Source organism: Cetorhinus maximus, chromosome 14, assembly GCF_964194155.1.
Source record: "Cetorhinus maximus chromosome 14, sCetMax3.hap1.1, whole genome shotgun sequence".
NCBI classification, from domain to species: Eukaryota; Metazoa; Chordata; class Chondrichthyes; order Lamniformes; family Cetorhinidae; genus Cetorhinus; species Cetorhinus maximus.
Genome location: NC_135892.1, coordinates 105,617,213 through 105,634,518, shown reverse-complemented (window position 1 = coordinate 105,634,518; position 17,306 = coordinate 105,617,213). Strand labels below are relative to the sequence as shown.

At 45.6% G+C, this 17,306-nt stretch overlaps 1 protein-coding gene across 1 annotated transcript in view; it reads right to left on the bottom strand.

The window, feature by feature from the left end:
- The window catches only part of LOC144689915 (5-hydroxytryptamine receptor 1D), a 45,656-nt gene extending 41,472 nt beyond the window's left edge, over nt 1-4,184 (bottom strand). The window contains exons 1-2 of the mRNA XM_078557423.1: nt 3,873-4,184; nt 1,575-1,735 (exon numbers count right to left, since the gene is read on the bottom strand). Coding sequence (XP_078413549.1) covers nt 1,575-1,735; nt 3,873-4,074 — 363 coding nt within the window. The 5' untranslated portion in view covers nt 4,075-4,184. The remainder of the gene's footprint in view (nt 1-1,574; nt 1,736-3,872) is intronic.
- Between the last annotated feature and the right edge of the window lie 13,122 nt (nt 4,185-17,306).

The window sequence follows — 17,306 nt, the reverse complement described above, 5'->3', positions numbered from 1 at the left end:
TATGGTGATCCAAATGAGTTCATTTTCATTTTTATTGACTGGGTCTCCAGAATTTGAGAGGCATTTTGGAGGTTGTTTTTCATGTCTCTGACCATTTATAATCTAGACTATTAGTTTACAGTGACTAAGTGAGTCATATTATGTTTTTATTACATAGATTCCTGGATTCCTCACCAGTATTTTGCAGCTTAAATTCTGTAATTTCTTCTATCTTTCTGTAAAAACACAAAGCAGTGGCCTTGACTAAACCCATTTAATTACAATGCCAAACTCCAACATTTGGGGGAAGTATTTGAAGGGTCCTACAAAACAGAATGCTGAAAAGAATATTAGCATAGATTTTATCAAGAAAAAGCTGCCTTTAAAATTAAATGGTAATTTTGGGATATATGCAAAGGGAAATATCTGATATTATAAAATTGCTGGTGTTCTAACTTTTAAAGAACTCTCGAGATGACCCGGTACATTGAATACACATTTCTAATGAGTGCAAATCTGGAATTTTAGCATCTGTTCCGAAACATTCTCAAGAAAACTGAAATAATTCACAGTTCAGGGTCGTTTTCAAAAGGATTGAGTGTCAGGTGTTTTGAGGTGTTACTGGGTCATCCGGAGTGTTCTTTAACAGTTACGACATGAGGAATATTACGACATCAGATATTTCCCTTCACACATACCCCAAAATTACAATTTAATTTTAAAGGAGGCTATTTCTTAAATGAAAACTATGCTAATGCTCTTTTCTTATCAGTTTTTTTGTTTCGGAATTCTCACGTCAAAGAGATCTGCACATGCCTTGTATTGAGAAGCCAGCATTGAGTCAAGGCTCACCAACAATAACCCCTTCCCATCTCTATAACTTACTCCACGATCTCTGCACTCCTCCAATTCTTGCACATCCCCAATTTTTATCGCTCCATCATTGACAGTCGTGTCTCCAGCTGCCTAGGCCTTAAGCGCTGGAATTCCCTCCCTTAACCTCTCATCCTCTCTCTCCTCCATTCTTAAAACCAACCTCTTTCATCAAGGTTTTTTGTCATCGGCCCTAATATCTCATTATGTGAATGGGTGTCAAACTGTGTCTGATGATGTTCCTGCGAAGTCTCTTGGTCAAATTGATATGTTAAAGTCTCTATATAAATGTGCATGTTGTTGATACAGAAAGGTTACCCATCTGTCATAGGTCGTGTTTGTGGAAAGGTTACTGGTGTAATGATTAGCGTTGGAGCAAAGATTATCGAACTCTTAATACAAAGGTTTTCCATGTGCTACAATTAAAGTTTGTGCAAAAGTTATTCTGGGGTTCTGGTCAAAATTATATAAAGGTTATCCCCAAGTTAGTTTTGACCTTCATGGCTTTGTGGTATTACTGCCCTTATCTATCCATCATCCCCTTCCAAAAATTGACTGGAGACACAGTTTTTCTTTCAATGAAGCACACCTGAATCTTTTCAAGCAGAGAGATTATTTTGATTCAAGATTGTGCCACTTCCGAGCAAATCCAGTTTTAAAAATAAATTATGGGAAGCAAAATGCCCGCACCAAAACAGCTGGAATTTGAAAATAACACTCACATTGTATCGGTTCCAGTCCTGGTAAAACACAGACATGACAACAAAGGGCATGACGCCCAGTCCCACCAAACAATCACTGACAGCCAGGTTGACCAGAAACACCGAGGTCACTGAGTGGAAATGTTTAGTCACAGCGATAATTGCGATCACCAGCACATTACCTGAAACGACAAAATTATTTTTGAAAAACGCCAAACCCCAACAATAAAATTATCCCACGTTGTCGAAGCAGCAAGAGGGGTGAATATGGAAACCCGCTGAGATCCGGGACTGCGGGTGAATCATTGCACTCAAACCTGGGCCAGACTGACATGGCTCTTTTACAAGGTGCATGTGGAAACTAGAGTTGTACAAGCTCGGGGAGTGGATGGGGGGCTTCTGAGGGCTAGACCTGTACAAGATGGGTCTGGGAACTAGAACTGTACAGGGGTCGGGGTGGAATGCTGGGGTCTAGACCTATACAGGGGAGGTGTTCTAAACCCGTACAATGGGGGAGAGGGGCCACGGTGTCTGGACCGGTATGATAGTGGCGGGGGGGGGAGGGGGGAGAGAGTCTTGGGGGCGGGTGGGAATCTGGACCTGCTCAATGGAAGGAGTCAAGGTGTCTAGACCTGTAAGGGTCTGGGTCTAGACCTGTGCATGGAGGGGGTCTGGGTTAGCCTGTACATGGAAGGGGGTCTGGGTTAACCTGTACATGGACGGGGGTCTGGGTCTACCTGTACATGGAAGGGGGTCTGGGTTAACCTGTACATGGACGGGGGTCTGGGTTAACCTGTACATGGACGGGGGTCTGGGTTAACCTGTACATGGAGGGGGGTCTGGGTCTACCTGTACATGCAGGGGGTCTGGGTCTAGAGCTGTACACGATGGGTCTGGGTCCAGACCTTTACAATGGGGGAGGGGGTCTGGGTCTAGAGCTGTACACGGAGAGGGTCTGGGTCTAGAGCTGTACATGGAGGGGGTCTGGGTCTAGAGCTGTACACGGAGGGGGTCTGGGTCTAGAGCTGTACACGGAGGGGGTCTGGGTCTAGAGCTGTACATGGAGGGGGCCTGGGTCTAGAGCTGTACACGGAGGGGGTCTGGGTCTAGAGCTGTACACGGAGAGGGTCTGGGTCTAGAGCTGTACACGGAGGGGGTCTGGGTCTAGAGCTGTACACGGAGGGGGTCTGGGTCTAGAGCTGTACACGGAGGGGGTCTGGGTCTAGAGCTGTACACGGAGGGGGTCTGGGTCTAGAGCTGTACACGGAGGGGGTCTGGGTCTAGAGCTGTACACGGAAGGGGTCTGGGTCTAGAGCTGTACACGGAGGGGGTCTGGGTCTAGAGCTGTACACGGAAGGGGTCTGGGTCTAGAGCTGTACACGGAGGGGGTCTGGGTCTAGAGCTGTACACGGAAGGGGTCTGGGTCTAGAGCTGTACACGGAAGGGGTCTGGGTCTAGAGCTGTGTACGATGGGTCTGGGTCTAGACCTTTACAATGGGGGGAGGGATCGGGGTCCAGACCTGCGCGGGGTCTGGGTCCAACTCGGAGATGCAGTTGCGAGGCGCGGGAGCAACTCAGCTCATTCGGGAAACCAAAACGTCCCCTAAATACACCCCAGATATGTCCCATTTTAAGCAACATTACTCACGTGACGTTTCTTTCCCACCCCCCCCCCCCCCCCCCCCTATCGAATGAAATGAGCATAAGGAACAAGGGGACCATTAGGGAATCGGGGTGCGAGCCCCTTGTTACGCCCCCCTCCCCAAGTCTAGCGGCAGCGGGAAGGTTGCGAATAGCAGGAATCTCGGCACTGGAACATTTCCAAGCGGAGAGTCGCGGCTGCATTAGAGAATCGTCAAAACACAATCCTAAAGACCTTGCAGCGGAGAGCTGGCTTTCAAAGCTTTACAAGATCATTCAAACTCATTTGCTCTTTTAATCCAAAGATGAAAGTCCCCGATGATCATCTCAGTTTGGTTTTGCCAAATCCCACAGCTTCGGTATATTTTGCCCTGCAGGGTTTAAATACCTGCATCTGTAAATCTACACACACACACACACACACAGGTTTAACATGCAGAGAATGATTATGGTGAATGGTTTCTGTGTGGGTTTGGTTTATGGATTTTATTTCTAATGTTTGCTTTTCAGCGATTTGTCAATCTGGGCTGCAGCCGCTAATAAAGCGGAGAGTTTTGTTTAAAGGGGCTTTGCATTGATGCAACACCCAGCTCGTCTATCTACACATGCACACAAGCCAAGGGGGATGATGAGGAGGAGGGGAGGGGGTGGAGGGAGAGAAGTTACTGAATGGCAGACCTGTCACCGCCGCCAGGCACATCAGGACCATGATGGTTTCCAGCAGGATCTTGACCGGGACCGATGCTGAGCCGGAGCCCGGCACAGGAGTGGTGGCGCTGGGCGGGAGCCAGCGGCTCTGCCCCGTCCCGGCAGCGGCGGCGGCGGCGGCGGCGGCGGCCAGCGACAGGTTACCGAGCAGCGGGGGGAGAGCCGGATCCATGGTCCCCGACGGGTTGGTCAGCGGCGCCGGCTCATCCCTTCCCGGGCAGCGGCCGCTCCCATGGCCGGCAGCAGCCGCTGTCCCACCGCTGCCCAGCTGCGGCTGACGATCCTGGGGAGAGGAGAGGAGAGGCGGGGAGTCGGTGGTGTCTGGAAACAACCCCCCCGTCCCCCCCCGTCCCCAGCTCCAGCTGAAGAAAGTGACAGTGGATCGCCGGGCGATTAAAAAGAAATCCAGTAGCAGCAACAACAACAACAACAACAACAACAGGGAAAATTGTCTCTTGCCCCCGCGATGATCTGTTACATTCTTCTCATCTTCTCTCTCTCTGAAAATCCTTGCTTTCCAGTAATCCCAATCTCACTGAGAAATCCCTCAGTGAATCCCAAGCAAACTGCTGGGAGCAGCTAAGTTACTTGTCCCTCTGTCCACTGGCTCCATTCTCCAGGGTTGGCGGGGGGGTCGGGGGTCTCACGCTCCCCTACAAAGTCCAGCCTAGGGGTGGGGGTGGGGGGGGGCTTTTTTTTTTTTAATTTTGTGTTAAAAAATCCTCCATCTCCCCTCCTACTCGGTCCACATTCCCGAAACCAGCAGCGTCTGCGATCCACCCCGCTGCTCACTGGCATCGAAAGGTGTTTGGGGCAGGGGAGCTGCCAACAATGCAAACTCCCACCGCCACTCCCACCGCCGTCACTTGCACTGCCAAGACAGGCTGGAGAGGAAAGGGACAAACCATTTAGTACCAGTACAGCAAATCCTGGAGACTCTCAGTAGGTCTGTGTGTGTGTGTGTGTGTGAGAGAGAGAGAGAGTTAAAAGCTCAGGTGGATGCCCTTTTCACTAGGGCTGGAAGATGTTGCAGACGGGTAAGTACAGCAACTACAGAGCAAGCAAGAGCAAGAACACCTTCGGCAGTCACAGTTTTACACCTTTTTGCCTTTAACATAATGAAAGGTCCCAGTCAGTTTTCACCAGGGGAACAGAATCTCTTGCTGAGCTACCCATGGGGTGGTCAGGACAGATGACCAAAGGCTCGGACAGTGGAGACGCGCGTTTCAAGGAAACCTCTTAAAAGGGGAGAAACACAGGCAGGTTTCAGGGAGGACATTTCAGAGCTTGCGGGGCCCAGGCAGCTGGAGGTACGGCCACCAGTCCTGAATTGGAGGGAATCAAGGTCAGTATTCCTGGAAGAGAAATGAATTAAATAACAGAACTCAAAGGAAAACGCTGCAGATGCTAGAAATTCTAAATCACAGGGAATCACGGAGCTGTTCCAGCACAGGAGGAGGCCACTCAGCCCTTTGTATCTGTGCTGGCTCCCCAGAGGGGCACTAAATAATAGGTTTTTTTTATTTGTTGAAGGAATGTGGGTATCACTGGCTAGGCTAGCATTTATTGCCCATTTCTAATTGCTCTTCTTCAGAGAGGGCATTTAAGAGTCAACCACATTGCCGTGGGTCTGGAGTCATATGTAGGCCAGACCAGGTAAGGACAGCAGATTTCCTTCCCTAAAGGGCTTAGTGAACCAGATGGGTTTTTAACAACAATGGTTTCATGGCGATCACCAGAATTTTAATTCCAGATTTTTATTTAATTCAAATTTCACCATCTACCATGGTGGGGTTTGAAGTCAGGCCCTCAGAGGCTGGATCTCTGGAATAATAGTCCAGTGACAATACCACTATGCCTGGGACTGCATCTATGACGAGAGGGACGGCGTTAATTAACACTTCAGGTCGATGACTTTTCATCACAACCGGGAGATATTATTATAGGTTTATTGACAGTTGCCAACTTATCCCAAATACATAACCTTCTTTATACAAAAATAATGAAAAAATTAAACAAAACTGCATTGTTTTGGAATTCATCTCTTGAACGGACAGTTAGTCAGCAGGGGATAGTGAGCATGTACAGGGGCAGTCAGAACAGGACCCAAAGTACAGCCAGCAGCAATAAAGGCATCTTTCAATAAATGTAGCAAATCAGCCTGAAGCAATAACTCTGTTTCTCCCCACAGATGTTGCCTGACCTGTTGAGTATTTCCAGCATTATCTGTTTTTATTTCCGATTTCCAACATCCATAGTATTGTGCTTTTGTTTCAATAAATGTACTTCTGAAACATAAAAAGAAAGACTTACATTTTTATAGCGCTTTTCAGTACCTCAACATGTCCCAAAAGGCTTTACAGCCAATGTAATATTTGTTGAAGTGTAGTTATTGTTGCAATGTAGGAATTGCGGCAACCAATTTGCTCACAGCAACATCCGTCACAAAGCAATGTGATCACAACCAGATAATTTGTGTTCATCTGTTGGTTGAGGGATAAATATTGGCCAAGACACCAAGGAGAACTTCCCCGTTCTTCTCCCATTGGTGCCATGGGATCTTTTACATCCACCTGAAAAGTTAGTGGAGCCTCGGATTAATGCCTCGTCTAAAAGACAGCATTTCCGACAGTGTGACACCCCCTCAGTACTGCACTGGAGTGGCGGTCTTGATTTTTGTGATTACATCCTAGTGGTGGGACATGAATCTACAACCTTCTGACTCAGAGATGAGAATGTTATCAAAAGTGTCAGCACTAATACCATAATGACCTGGGACTGAGGGTGAAGCATTTCACTCAAACCTGGGCTAGACTGACATGGCCCCTACAAGGTGGGAGTGGAAACTAGAGCTGTACAAGCTCGTGGGTGAACTGAAGGGTTCTGAGGTCTAGACCTGTATAGGAAGGTCTGGGATCTAGACCTGTACAGGGGCGGGGGCAGGGAGGGAGTCTGGGGACTAGACCATTACAAGAGAGGTGTTCTAAACCTGTACAATGGGGGAGAGGGGTCGGGGTGTCTAGACCTCTACAACATGGGGCGTCTGCAGGGTCTAGACCTGTACTATAGGGGAGGGGCCTGAGGTCTGGACCTGTACAATGGAGGGGAAGGTCTGGGGTCTAGACCTGTACAATGTATAGGCCATTATTTGCATTACAGAAAAGTGTTTGCGTGATCTAATTTTGTCAGTCTGTGAACACTTAAAGAAGTAGTGCTTGTCGCACTGGAGATACAGTTTCCTGTTCCTGTTGGACAATATTACAGTAATGAAAGTGACAGGTGACCCTCCAAACAGCGCTCTATCAAGACATTGGCCACACTAAACATGGAGATCTACTTAAGGGGAGTTCTTGTTTGAAGTTTGTAAGTTTGACATTAAAATTAATCATTGGATAAGTTGTTCTACTGCACTGCAAAACTCCTCAGTGGGTATCTTGTAAAATTCACCCTACATCACCGTGCAATACTCATAAAGAGCTTATTGAAAAAATTCCCAATGGTGGGCAGACTGTCTCCTGGAAATTGGACTAGCCTAGCTTTGAGTGTTGGTGGACTGTTTATCTTTGGATTTAGCCACTGATCCCCTGATGAGAGAGTCTCTTCTACTTTGGTGATTATCTTTATTTAGATCCCTATCCATCTTGCCAGATGTCCTCCCTGTGACAGCAGCTCATTTATATTATTTGCTATTTCCTCCTTTTGTACTGTATATAACCAACACTGAGCAATCCCTTGTGCCATCATCATTGAATCATTTCCAATTGCAGTGCCCACCATTTGTGTTCATTTCTTGTTGGTTTGGTCCCTTTTTTGCATTTTTTCAAATTCCTGAAAGACTTTTTGTAAAAAAAAAACAAGTTCAATATCCCAGGGCTGAGGTAGTGTCTTCACACAACCCATGGGTACCCCACTACAATTTCTCCAAGTCTTTGTGTGCATTCACTAATCACCAGGATTAAATGTCATGAGGCATTCAACCTCACTATAGTTGCTGCAGATTGCAATACTGTTTTCTACAATACTGTAATTCTACTTAATATTTGAAAAAAGAATAAAAACACAATGGGATCAGGAATTGGAGAGATTTTGATGGCTATTTCTAACATTGTCATCTCTGGAGAATGGAACAATGAATTGGCACAGGCTATAAACACACGCATGTTACTCTCCCACAACACATTAACCACATGGTGCTATAAAACACATTCGAAAAATGAGCAAGAAAGAACTGGGATTGTTATGAACAAGGCTAAGGTTTGCAAATATAGAGAGATGGCCTAATGATGTTTGGAAAATATTGGTTCAAAAATTGCTGCAGCAATTGTCACACCAAAGAAGCAAACTGAACATGTATAATGTAGGATATAAGTATTCTGACAAAAGGTCATTGACCTGAAATGTTAAATCTGTTTCTCTTTCCACAGATGCTCTGTGACCTGCTCAGTATTTCCAGCATTTTCTGTTTTTATTTTATATGAGTATTCTGGAACTTGATTTTATTTACTTTGAGGGGAAGGGGTAAATTTGTATTTTTTTTTCAGAAGGTTAACTGGATTGGATGTAAGTAGATTGTGTACCATCTTCAACTGCTTCATCAGTGACCTTCCTTCGATTACAAGGTAGAAGTGGGGATGTTCGCTGATGATTGCAAACTGTTCAGCAACATTCACAATTCCCCAGATACTGAAGCAGTATCCATATGCAGCAACACCTGGACAACGTTAAGGCTTGTGCTGATAAGTGGCAAGTAACATTCGCACCGCACAAGTGCCAGACAAGGACCATCTCCAGCAAGAGAAAATATGGGCAACACCCCAAGACATTATATGGCATTACCATCACTGAATCCCCCACTATCAACATCCTGGGGGTTACCAGTGACAAGAAACTGAACTGGACTAGCCATATAAATACTGTGGTTACAAGACCAAGTTAGAGGCTAGGAATCCTGTGACGAGTAACTCACCTCCTGACTCCCCAAAGCCTGTCCACCATCTACAAGGCACAAGTCAGGAGTGTGATGGAATACTCTCCACTTGCCTGGATCAGTGCAGATCCCGCAACACTCAAGGAGCTTGACATCGCCTAGGACAAAGCAGCCACTTGATTGGCATTACATCCACAAACATTCACTCCCTCCACCACCGATGCACAGTAGCAGCAGTGTGTACCATCTACAAGATGCACTGCAGGAATTTACCAAGGCTCCTTCGACAGCACCTTCCAAACCGATGACCACTACCATCTAGGGCAGCAGATACCTGGGAACACCACCACCTGGAAGTTCCCCTCCAAGTCACTCACCATCCTGACTTGGAAATATATCGCTGTTCCTTCATTGTCGTTGGGTGAAAATCCTGGAACTCCCTTCCTGTCAGCACTATGGGTGTACCTACACCACATGGACTGCAGCGGTTCAAGAAAGCAGCTCACCGCCACCTTCTCAAAGTCAATTAGGGATGGGCAATAAATGCTGGCTTTGCCAATGATGCCATCATCCCATGTGCGAATACAGAAAATGTACAGTATCGTTTCTTGAAGAGATTAACTAGATGGGCTAAAATGGTCTTTTCTCATCTCATGTTTCCTTGTGTTCCTATGAAAAAGCACGCTGACACTTAGGATTAGCAATAAAATTAATTCTGTCGATGTCCCAGACTTGATTCACAGACTGTGCCGAATTAGCTGATCTCAGCTTGGGTAATAGTCCAATGCTACAATGAAAACACAAAATGCAGCTAGTCTGGCAGTATCTGTGGAGAGAAATGGAGCTAACACATCAGGCCTGTGCCCTTTCATCTGAACTGAGAAAAGTTAGAAATGTCAGAGGTTTTGAGCAAGTGAAAGAAGGGCGGGGGGCGGGGGCGGGCGTGGGATATGAAGAACAGAGGGATGGCCTGTGATTGGGCGGAGGGCAGGAGAGACTAAATGACAAAAGGTCTCAAGGTGCAAGGCCAAAGGGAGTGATGATGTGACAAATAAAGAAACACAAGATGTGTCTAGAGGAATTGTGAATGGCAGGATCCTGAATAGCTGCCATCTGAAAGAAAATCAAAGAGAAATGATGGGGGGGGTGGGGGGCGCGGGGGGGGGAAAGCAAACCAGTAAAGAAAAACAAAGCAAAATGGGGGTGGGGTTTACAATCTAAAATTGTTGAACTCAGTGTTGAGGCCAGAAAGCTGTAAAGTGCCCAGTCAAAAGACTGTTCCCCGAGCTAACATTGAGTTAGACCAAGGACGGGAAGGTCAGAGGGGAAGCAAGGTGGAGAATTGACACAACAGCTCACTGGAAGCTCGGGGTCCTGCTTGCAGACTGAATGCAGGTGTTTTTGCAAATCAGTCACCCAGTCTGTGTTTGATCTCCCTAATGTAGAGGAGACTACATCGTGAGCAGCAAATACAGTATACTAAATTGAAAGAAGTACAGATTTTGCTTTTGTATGGTTGCCCATTCAGGATCCTGCCATTCGCACCTCCTCTAGACACATCTTTTGTCCTCATTACCACCCTTTGGCTTTTTGCACCACGATACCTTTGGCCATTTAATCTCTCTTGCCCTCCACTCTATCACAGACCTTTCTAACTGTTCTTCTTCCCACTCTCCCCCCTTTCAGTTGCTGAAAACCATATTGAATTTCTAACTTTCCCCAGTCCTGATGAAAGGTCACAGACCTGAAACGTTAACTCTGTTGCTCTCTCCACAGATGCTGCCAGGCCTGCTTGAGTATTTCCAGCACCCGCAATATTTTGCTTTTGTGATAACAAAGTAGTCAAATGCTACAGTTGACAACAACAACACTGGGTCAGGCAGGGGAAATAATCATAAAGATACCTACTGGTACCTATAGCACCTTCAGGAAAATACACATATCTGGGCACTAGGTGGGGAGCAGGGCTTAAGCCAGATGTGATGCACTCCGCGTGGACAGCCGGTTGAACCTCAATGCCTCAGCTATCATGTGAAGAATGACCTCTGGTAGAAAGTATTGGAAGGCTGCAGGCACCCAGGGAAAGTTAGCTCAGCCCAAACACTTCCGAGGAAAGGAAAGCATTGAAGAAAGAAAATGGGAATCAATGGCCAGGATTTTCCATTTGTCAGGCAGGCTCAGCGGGAGCGGTCATGGAGCCAACCGCCGCCCACGATCAGCTCCGCACCGCGATTTCATGCGGGCGGGTCAATTAAGGCCCACCTGCGTGGATCGCAAGCGGTAGCACTGCGCTACCCGTGTGGGAGGAGGGGGAGTTGGGTCCAGAGCACAGTTCGCGCATGTGTGCAAAAGATGCTTCAATCTCCCTGAGGCACGGAACTACCTCAGGGAGATTGAAGCGCTTTTTAAAAAAATATTTAAGGACATTGAAAATAAAAACATGCCTCATCTCATGTGACACAGTCACACGAGGGGACGTGTTTCATTAAATTTTTAAAGTAAAGTTTTCATTTCATTGGTATTAGCTTTAGGAAATCTCATTCCGCTCGTGGATGAGGTTTCCTAAAAAAGGTAAAGGCCTCTTGGCCTTTTTGCCTGCCCGCCGACCGTAAGGTTGGACGGGCAGCGTAAACTTCACCTTAATTACCTAATTAATGGCCTTAATAGGCATTTCAATTATCGGCTGGCGTGCAGCTGACGCTGGCGCGCACCCACCGATCGAAATACCGCCCGAGTTCCTGATGACGTTGGGTTGCACGCCCTAGGTCATCGTGCATCATTTTACGTTCCAGCATGTCGGGCGCGCGCCCACATGCCGAATGTAAAATTCTGCCCGATGTTAACTCGCAGTTTAATGTTTTACAAGGAAGGCAGAGTTTTGGGGCAGTTTTTAGAAAAGCCAAGCATTGGCGCATGGTTGTATCACATGTCAAAAGAAATTTGTCCTTCACTGGGCAAAAAGCATTCATAGTCCAAATATACACATGGGAGTATTTCCAATTCTCCCATGTACATCTGAACTCTTGGGTGTTTTTGTCCTCAATCTGACTACATATAGACACAATGAACACTCAGTGTTCAACTTGGCAGCACCTTAAATACACAGACAATGAAAACTTTAGAAATAAAATACATAATTAGGTTAGATTTAATCTCTGTCCTTGGTTTGCACTCTCTGCCCGGGTTGCTTATGAGCAGGCTGTGCCCCATTGCAATGTAGACTTTGTTATAGTATCCCCTTTGAAGATGGAGTTGAACTTCTTTTCACAACAGCACGATTGCGAGACAAAGAGATTTGGATCCATTTGAGAACAGGAGCCCGAGCGCTGACCAGATGGAAGTGTCTGTGTTTGGATTTAAAAATGTTTTACTTGCTGGCATATGTGTTCCATCTGCAGCATTCATCTCACAGTGGCCACAGCTGTAGCAATGTATTCAACATATAATTAAATAGAAATTACAACACAGAAGAAGATCACTTGGTTCAAACAATTGCTATTGATCCTCCACAGGAGCAGTAGTCCTAAACCCATGCCCCCACACTGTTCCCTTTAATCCTTTCTCCTACAACTACCTCTCTAACTTTATTAAATATTGACATGGTCTTTGTTCAATCACTAGCTCTGATACAATGCATTCCATAACCTTGCAGCTCTCTGCATGAAATATTTCCCCTGCTCTCTGTCCTAAATCTCTTACATTTAATCTTACAATATGTCCCTTTGCTCTTGATCCCTCAATCGCTGGAAGCAGTCTGTTGCTATTTACTGTGTCCCATTTCTTCATAATATTAAACATCTCTTTCTCACGATCCACTCTGTTTTAAAGTTTAAAAAGCCCCAATTTGTCAATGTTTTCTTCATTTTTGTGTCTTCTTATACCAGGCAGCATCTTAATGAATCTGGTCATAACGCTCTGCTGTTAGCCAGATTCACCATTACATGTCAATTTTTATATCTCATGCTTCTTCTTCAGTTCTCTGCTCCAAGGCAGGTTCGACCCACACCACCACAACCAGGAGGCAAGTCCCAAACGCACCCCAGATGAAACAGTGATCAAATCCCATATCAGGTTGATACCAACCTGATCCACACCAGTCAACCCACATGGAGTCTGAGTCACTGTGGCAACATGCATGTTGTAGCCTGGAGTTATGGATAGTGATGGTAAAGGCTCCAATTTTCTTTCCATCCATTGGCTGGCCAGGAATCTCTCCTGCTCTCACCATCTGCCACAGATGTTTGTTGGAAGGATTTACAGGTTGATACTCAACCCATTTGACCACATTCTGAACACACCTTCCTTGGCCATCAAGTCCCAGAGTGGGACTTGAACCTGGAGCTCCCAGCTCAGAGGCAGGGACACCACCCACTGCACCACAAGACCACTCTGCCCTTCTCCGTCACCCAGTTATTCCCCATTCGAAGTATAATTATTACTATTTCTTCAGCAAAGTGTGTCACCTAACAATTACCACCCATTCTACCATCTCATTTTTCATCTTCATGGTCTTCAGAATTGTTTACTATGTCTCCAGTGTTGGTGTTTCCTGCACGTTTGGACGCCATGCATTCTAGCCCTATATAACAACAACTTTTTTTGCATAGCATCTTTAATGTAATGAAATGTCTTCGCAGGAGCATTATAAAACAAAAAATGCAACTGAGCCACATAAGAAGAAAATAGGCCAGATGACCAACAGCTTGATCAAAGAGGTAGGTTTTAAGGAATGTTTTAAAGGGGGTAAGTGAGGTAGAGAGATGGACAGGTATAGAGAGGGTGAGCTTGGGTCCTAGGCAACTGAAGGCATGGCCACCCAATGGTGAAGCGATTTAAAATCAGGAACACACAAGAGGCCAGAATTAGAGGAGCGCGGATATCTCGGAGGGTTGTGGGGTTGGAGGAGATTCCAGAAATAGGGAGGGAAAAGGCCATGGAAAACAAGATAGGATGAACTCAAAGGATTAGTTTATTTGCATACACACAAAACGCTGGGGTGGGGGTGGGATGAAGGAGCGATTGGCACATAGCCCCCCTGGTACTCATACAGGAAAAGAAGGATAGAGTAAAGAAAGATTTACAGAGCAAAGACCACAGAGAAAAGAATTATTGCTTCACATGTCTCACATGGGTTCCATAGTCCAGAATCAAAGTCCAATGAGGTATTCCTCCATGGAGCTCAGCTGGCTGAAAACCAGTGCGGCATAATTCACTTTTCCAGTGGAGTTGACTTCACATGAGGTAATGGGCATGCAGAGATGAATCAGTCTTGTAGACAATGGTCTAGAATTTCCAGAAGAAGTGGTGTAGATGGGGCCATGTATTCAACCAGGGCAGAGCCCATTTTCTGTGCCGCTGCTTGAAGATGGTAAAATAGCAGACTGAGGGTTTTTTCAGTACAGCAAGGCAATGTTACTGGTTACACAAGCTAGAGGATTCTATGTCACATGACTCCCATTTCTTCACAGTGCCTTTGACAAAGGGTGTGTATCCCTTTTTCTGAGTACTCGAGAATGTTAAATATTCCAACCATTAAGACTTGAAAGGAAGGTTGTGGGGCCCTTTGTCCTAGCAGATGAATAGTCTCTGGTTGGCCAGGCCTGGCTTATGAAATGCAGATGGTCTTTGTGTAGCTTTCTTTGAATTTGGCCTCTGCAAACCACAGGGGGTTGTTAGTGTCTCTTCAGAGATAATGAGCTATAAGTTTCTGCGATATGGCCATGATAGCTCCTTTTATTTGAGGGTTACAGACACACATAGTTTCAGCCATTTTGAAAGGTCGTTGTCCAGTTTTAAACATTTTAGAAATTAGCCATGAGGATATCTATATATATTGTACAAAAATATGTAGTGTGAGGTCTTAGTCACCTGACACATAATCCAAAACCCTGCTCCCTAAATCCAAATTCGCGTCAAGTCCTGTTTCCCTATCACCCCTGTGCTTGCAGATCTGTATTGGCTCCTGGTCAAGCAACGCCTTGATTTTAAAATTCTCATTCCTGTTTTCAAATCTCTCCATGGCCTCACCCCTCTCTATTTCTGTAACCTCCTCCAGCCGCCAAACGCTCCATGATATCATCTGATTCTAGCGTCTTGAGCGCCCAGATTTTAATTTCTCCACCACTGGTGGCCATGCCTTCAGTTAATTGCCAAGGCTCTAAGCTCTGGGATTCACTCCCTACACCTCTCTGTCTCCCTACCTCACTTTCCTTCTTTAAGACGCTCTTTAAAACCTATCTCTTTGACCCAGGTTTTGGTTATCTGTCCCAATATCGCCTTATGAGGCTCATGTCAAATTTTGTTTTATAACACTCCTGTGAAGTGCCTTGGGATGTTTTATTATGTTAAAGGTGCTAAATAAATAATGCTGCTATTGTTAAGAGAACACAATACTAATCAGAGTGTCCTGAAACCATGGAGTTCAATGTAGACCTTGGTAATTTCAGACAAATATATTTTATTATTTTTTGCGTTTATTTGAAGGTGGGAGAAAATATCAGAATAAGTAGAAGATTTATAAAGTATAAATCAATGATAATATTGACTTGTGTTTAGGCTTCAGGTTTATGCCTCATTTGTGAGAGGGGAGTACGGGGAAGTTACAGAGTTAGAAAGCAATTTAATCAAACATTTATGGATATATGTCTGATTATGTGATATTAATACAATAATCTCTGTCATTTGGTGGTATCAAAACATTGATATTAATTTCAAACATGTTAACTAACTTTGTGTACTAAGTACAAACAATATATGGCACATCATTCTATTTAACATGATTTTCTTCATAATGTGCCAATGTGCAAAGTAATAGAAGTTTTAATTAAATTTAAATGTAAAATAAAAGTCTTCTCAATTTATCATCAATATTTGCATTGCATCGACATAGAGGAAATGGAATCATAAGCCGGGATTTTCCACTCCCGTTTGCGGTCGGCGTAATAGTGGGCAGGAGCAGAAAATATTGGGAGATCCCAATAATTGGTTTCATGTTGTCGTAAAACCAGTTTGCGATCGTCCACTCTATCCGTCAATGGAGGGCCGCATTTCCCGCTGCCACACATCAGGAACCTAATTTCAGTTCTTTAGCATCTCATTTTAAGCCCTGCTCACTGGAATCATCCCCCCACAATGGATCATGAGCTCATGTCAGCGTGATTGCATGCCAACGTGTTTCACAAACAACGTGCACGTGACGACCTGCACTTCGCTCGGGACTTCGAGGCTCATTTACCTACCTTGCTTCGGGCAGCACTTGCAGTCATCAGCAACAGGCTTTGCAAGCAGCACACAGGGGGGCTCACGGGCAGTCTCTGCCTACAGGACCAGTGTTAAGGCAAGGATGGCTTTTCAATGGCTGGAGGATTAGGGCTTGCTTGGGGAAGGGGGGGCATCCCAGGGTGTGTATGGGGGCACATGTTGATCTATGCAAGTGGCCTCAAGATGGTGAGGGCCGAGACGGCAGTTTCCAGAGGAGATGAGGCCAGGAGGAGATGTGAGGGTGCGTGTGGGAGAGTGAGTGGTGTTGTCTCTTAAGCTGGCAGTGAGTGAGATGCCAGTGATAACCTTGTGAGTTTTTTAATATTCTTTTATGGGATGTGGGCTTTATTACCCACCCCTAATTGTCCTATTGAGAAGGGGGTGGTGAGCCACCTTCTTGAACCGCTGCAGTCCATGTAGTGTAGGTACACCCACAGTGCTTTTAGGGAGGGAGTTCCAGGATTTTGACCCAGCAACAGTGAAGGAACAGCGATATATTTCCAAGTCAGGATGGTGAGTGGCTTGGAGGGGAACTTCCAAGTGGTGGTGTTCCTATGCATCTGCTGCCCTTGTCCTTCTAGACAGTAGGTATCACAGGTTTTAAAGGTGCTGTAAAAGGAGCCTTGGTGACTTGCTGCAGTGTATCTTGTAGATGGTACACTCTGCTCCTGTTTAGGGCATTGGTTACAGTTCAGTCGGTCTGAAGAAGTCTTTGTAGTCATACGTAGGTTTACTATAGGTCTTTATTGACTATTAGAACTATTTACAAATATTCAGTTAAGGGTACAAGCTAGGAGCTGTCTCCATGCTTGCTGGTACACATGGCGCTGTCCAACACCGCACTGACTTCTAGGTGCGGGTCATGTGTTCTCTTACATCACTATGTGGGTGGTACTATACTCTGTCCCATGTTAACTCTATATGTGCCAGACTCTTGTACTACAATTGCCACTGTGCATCGATGGTGCAGGGAGTGAATGTTAAGGTGGTGGTTGGGGTGCCAATCAAATGGGCTGCTTTGTCTTGGATGGTGTCAAGTTTCTTGAGTTTTTTTGGAGCTGCACTCACCCAAGCAAGTGTATCCCATCACACCCCTGACTTGTGCCTGGAGGTTAGGCATAACTTTCTTACTTTTGTCTCCAATGTCTCTATTTATAAAGCCAAACACCCCATCTACTTTTTTAACAGCTTTATCAACTTGTCCTGCCACCTTCAAA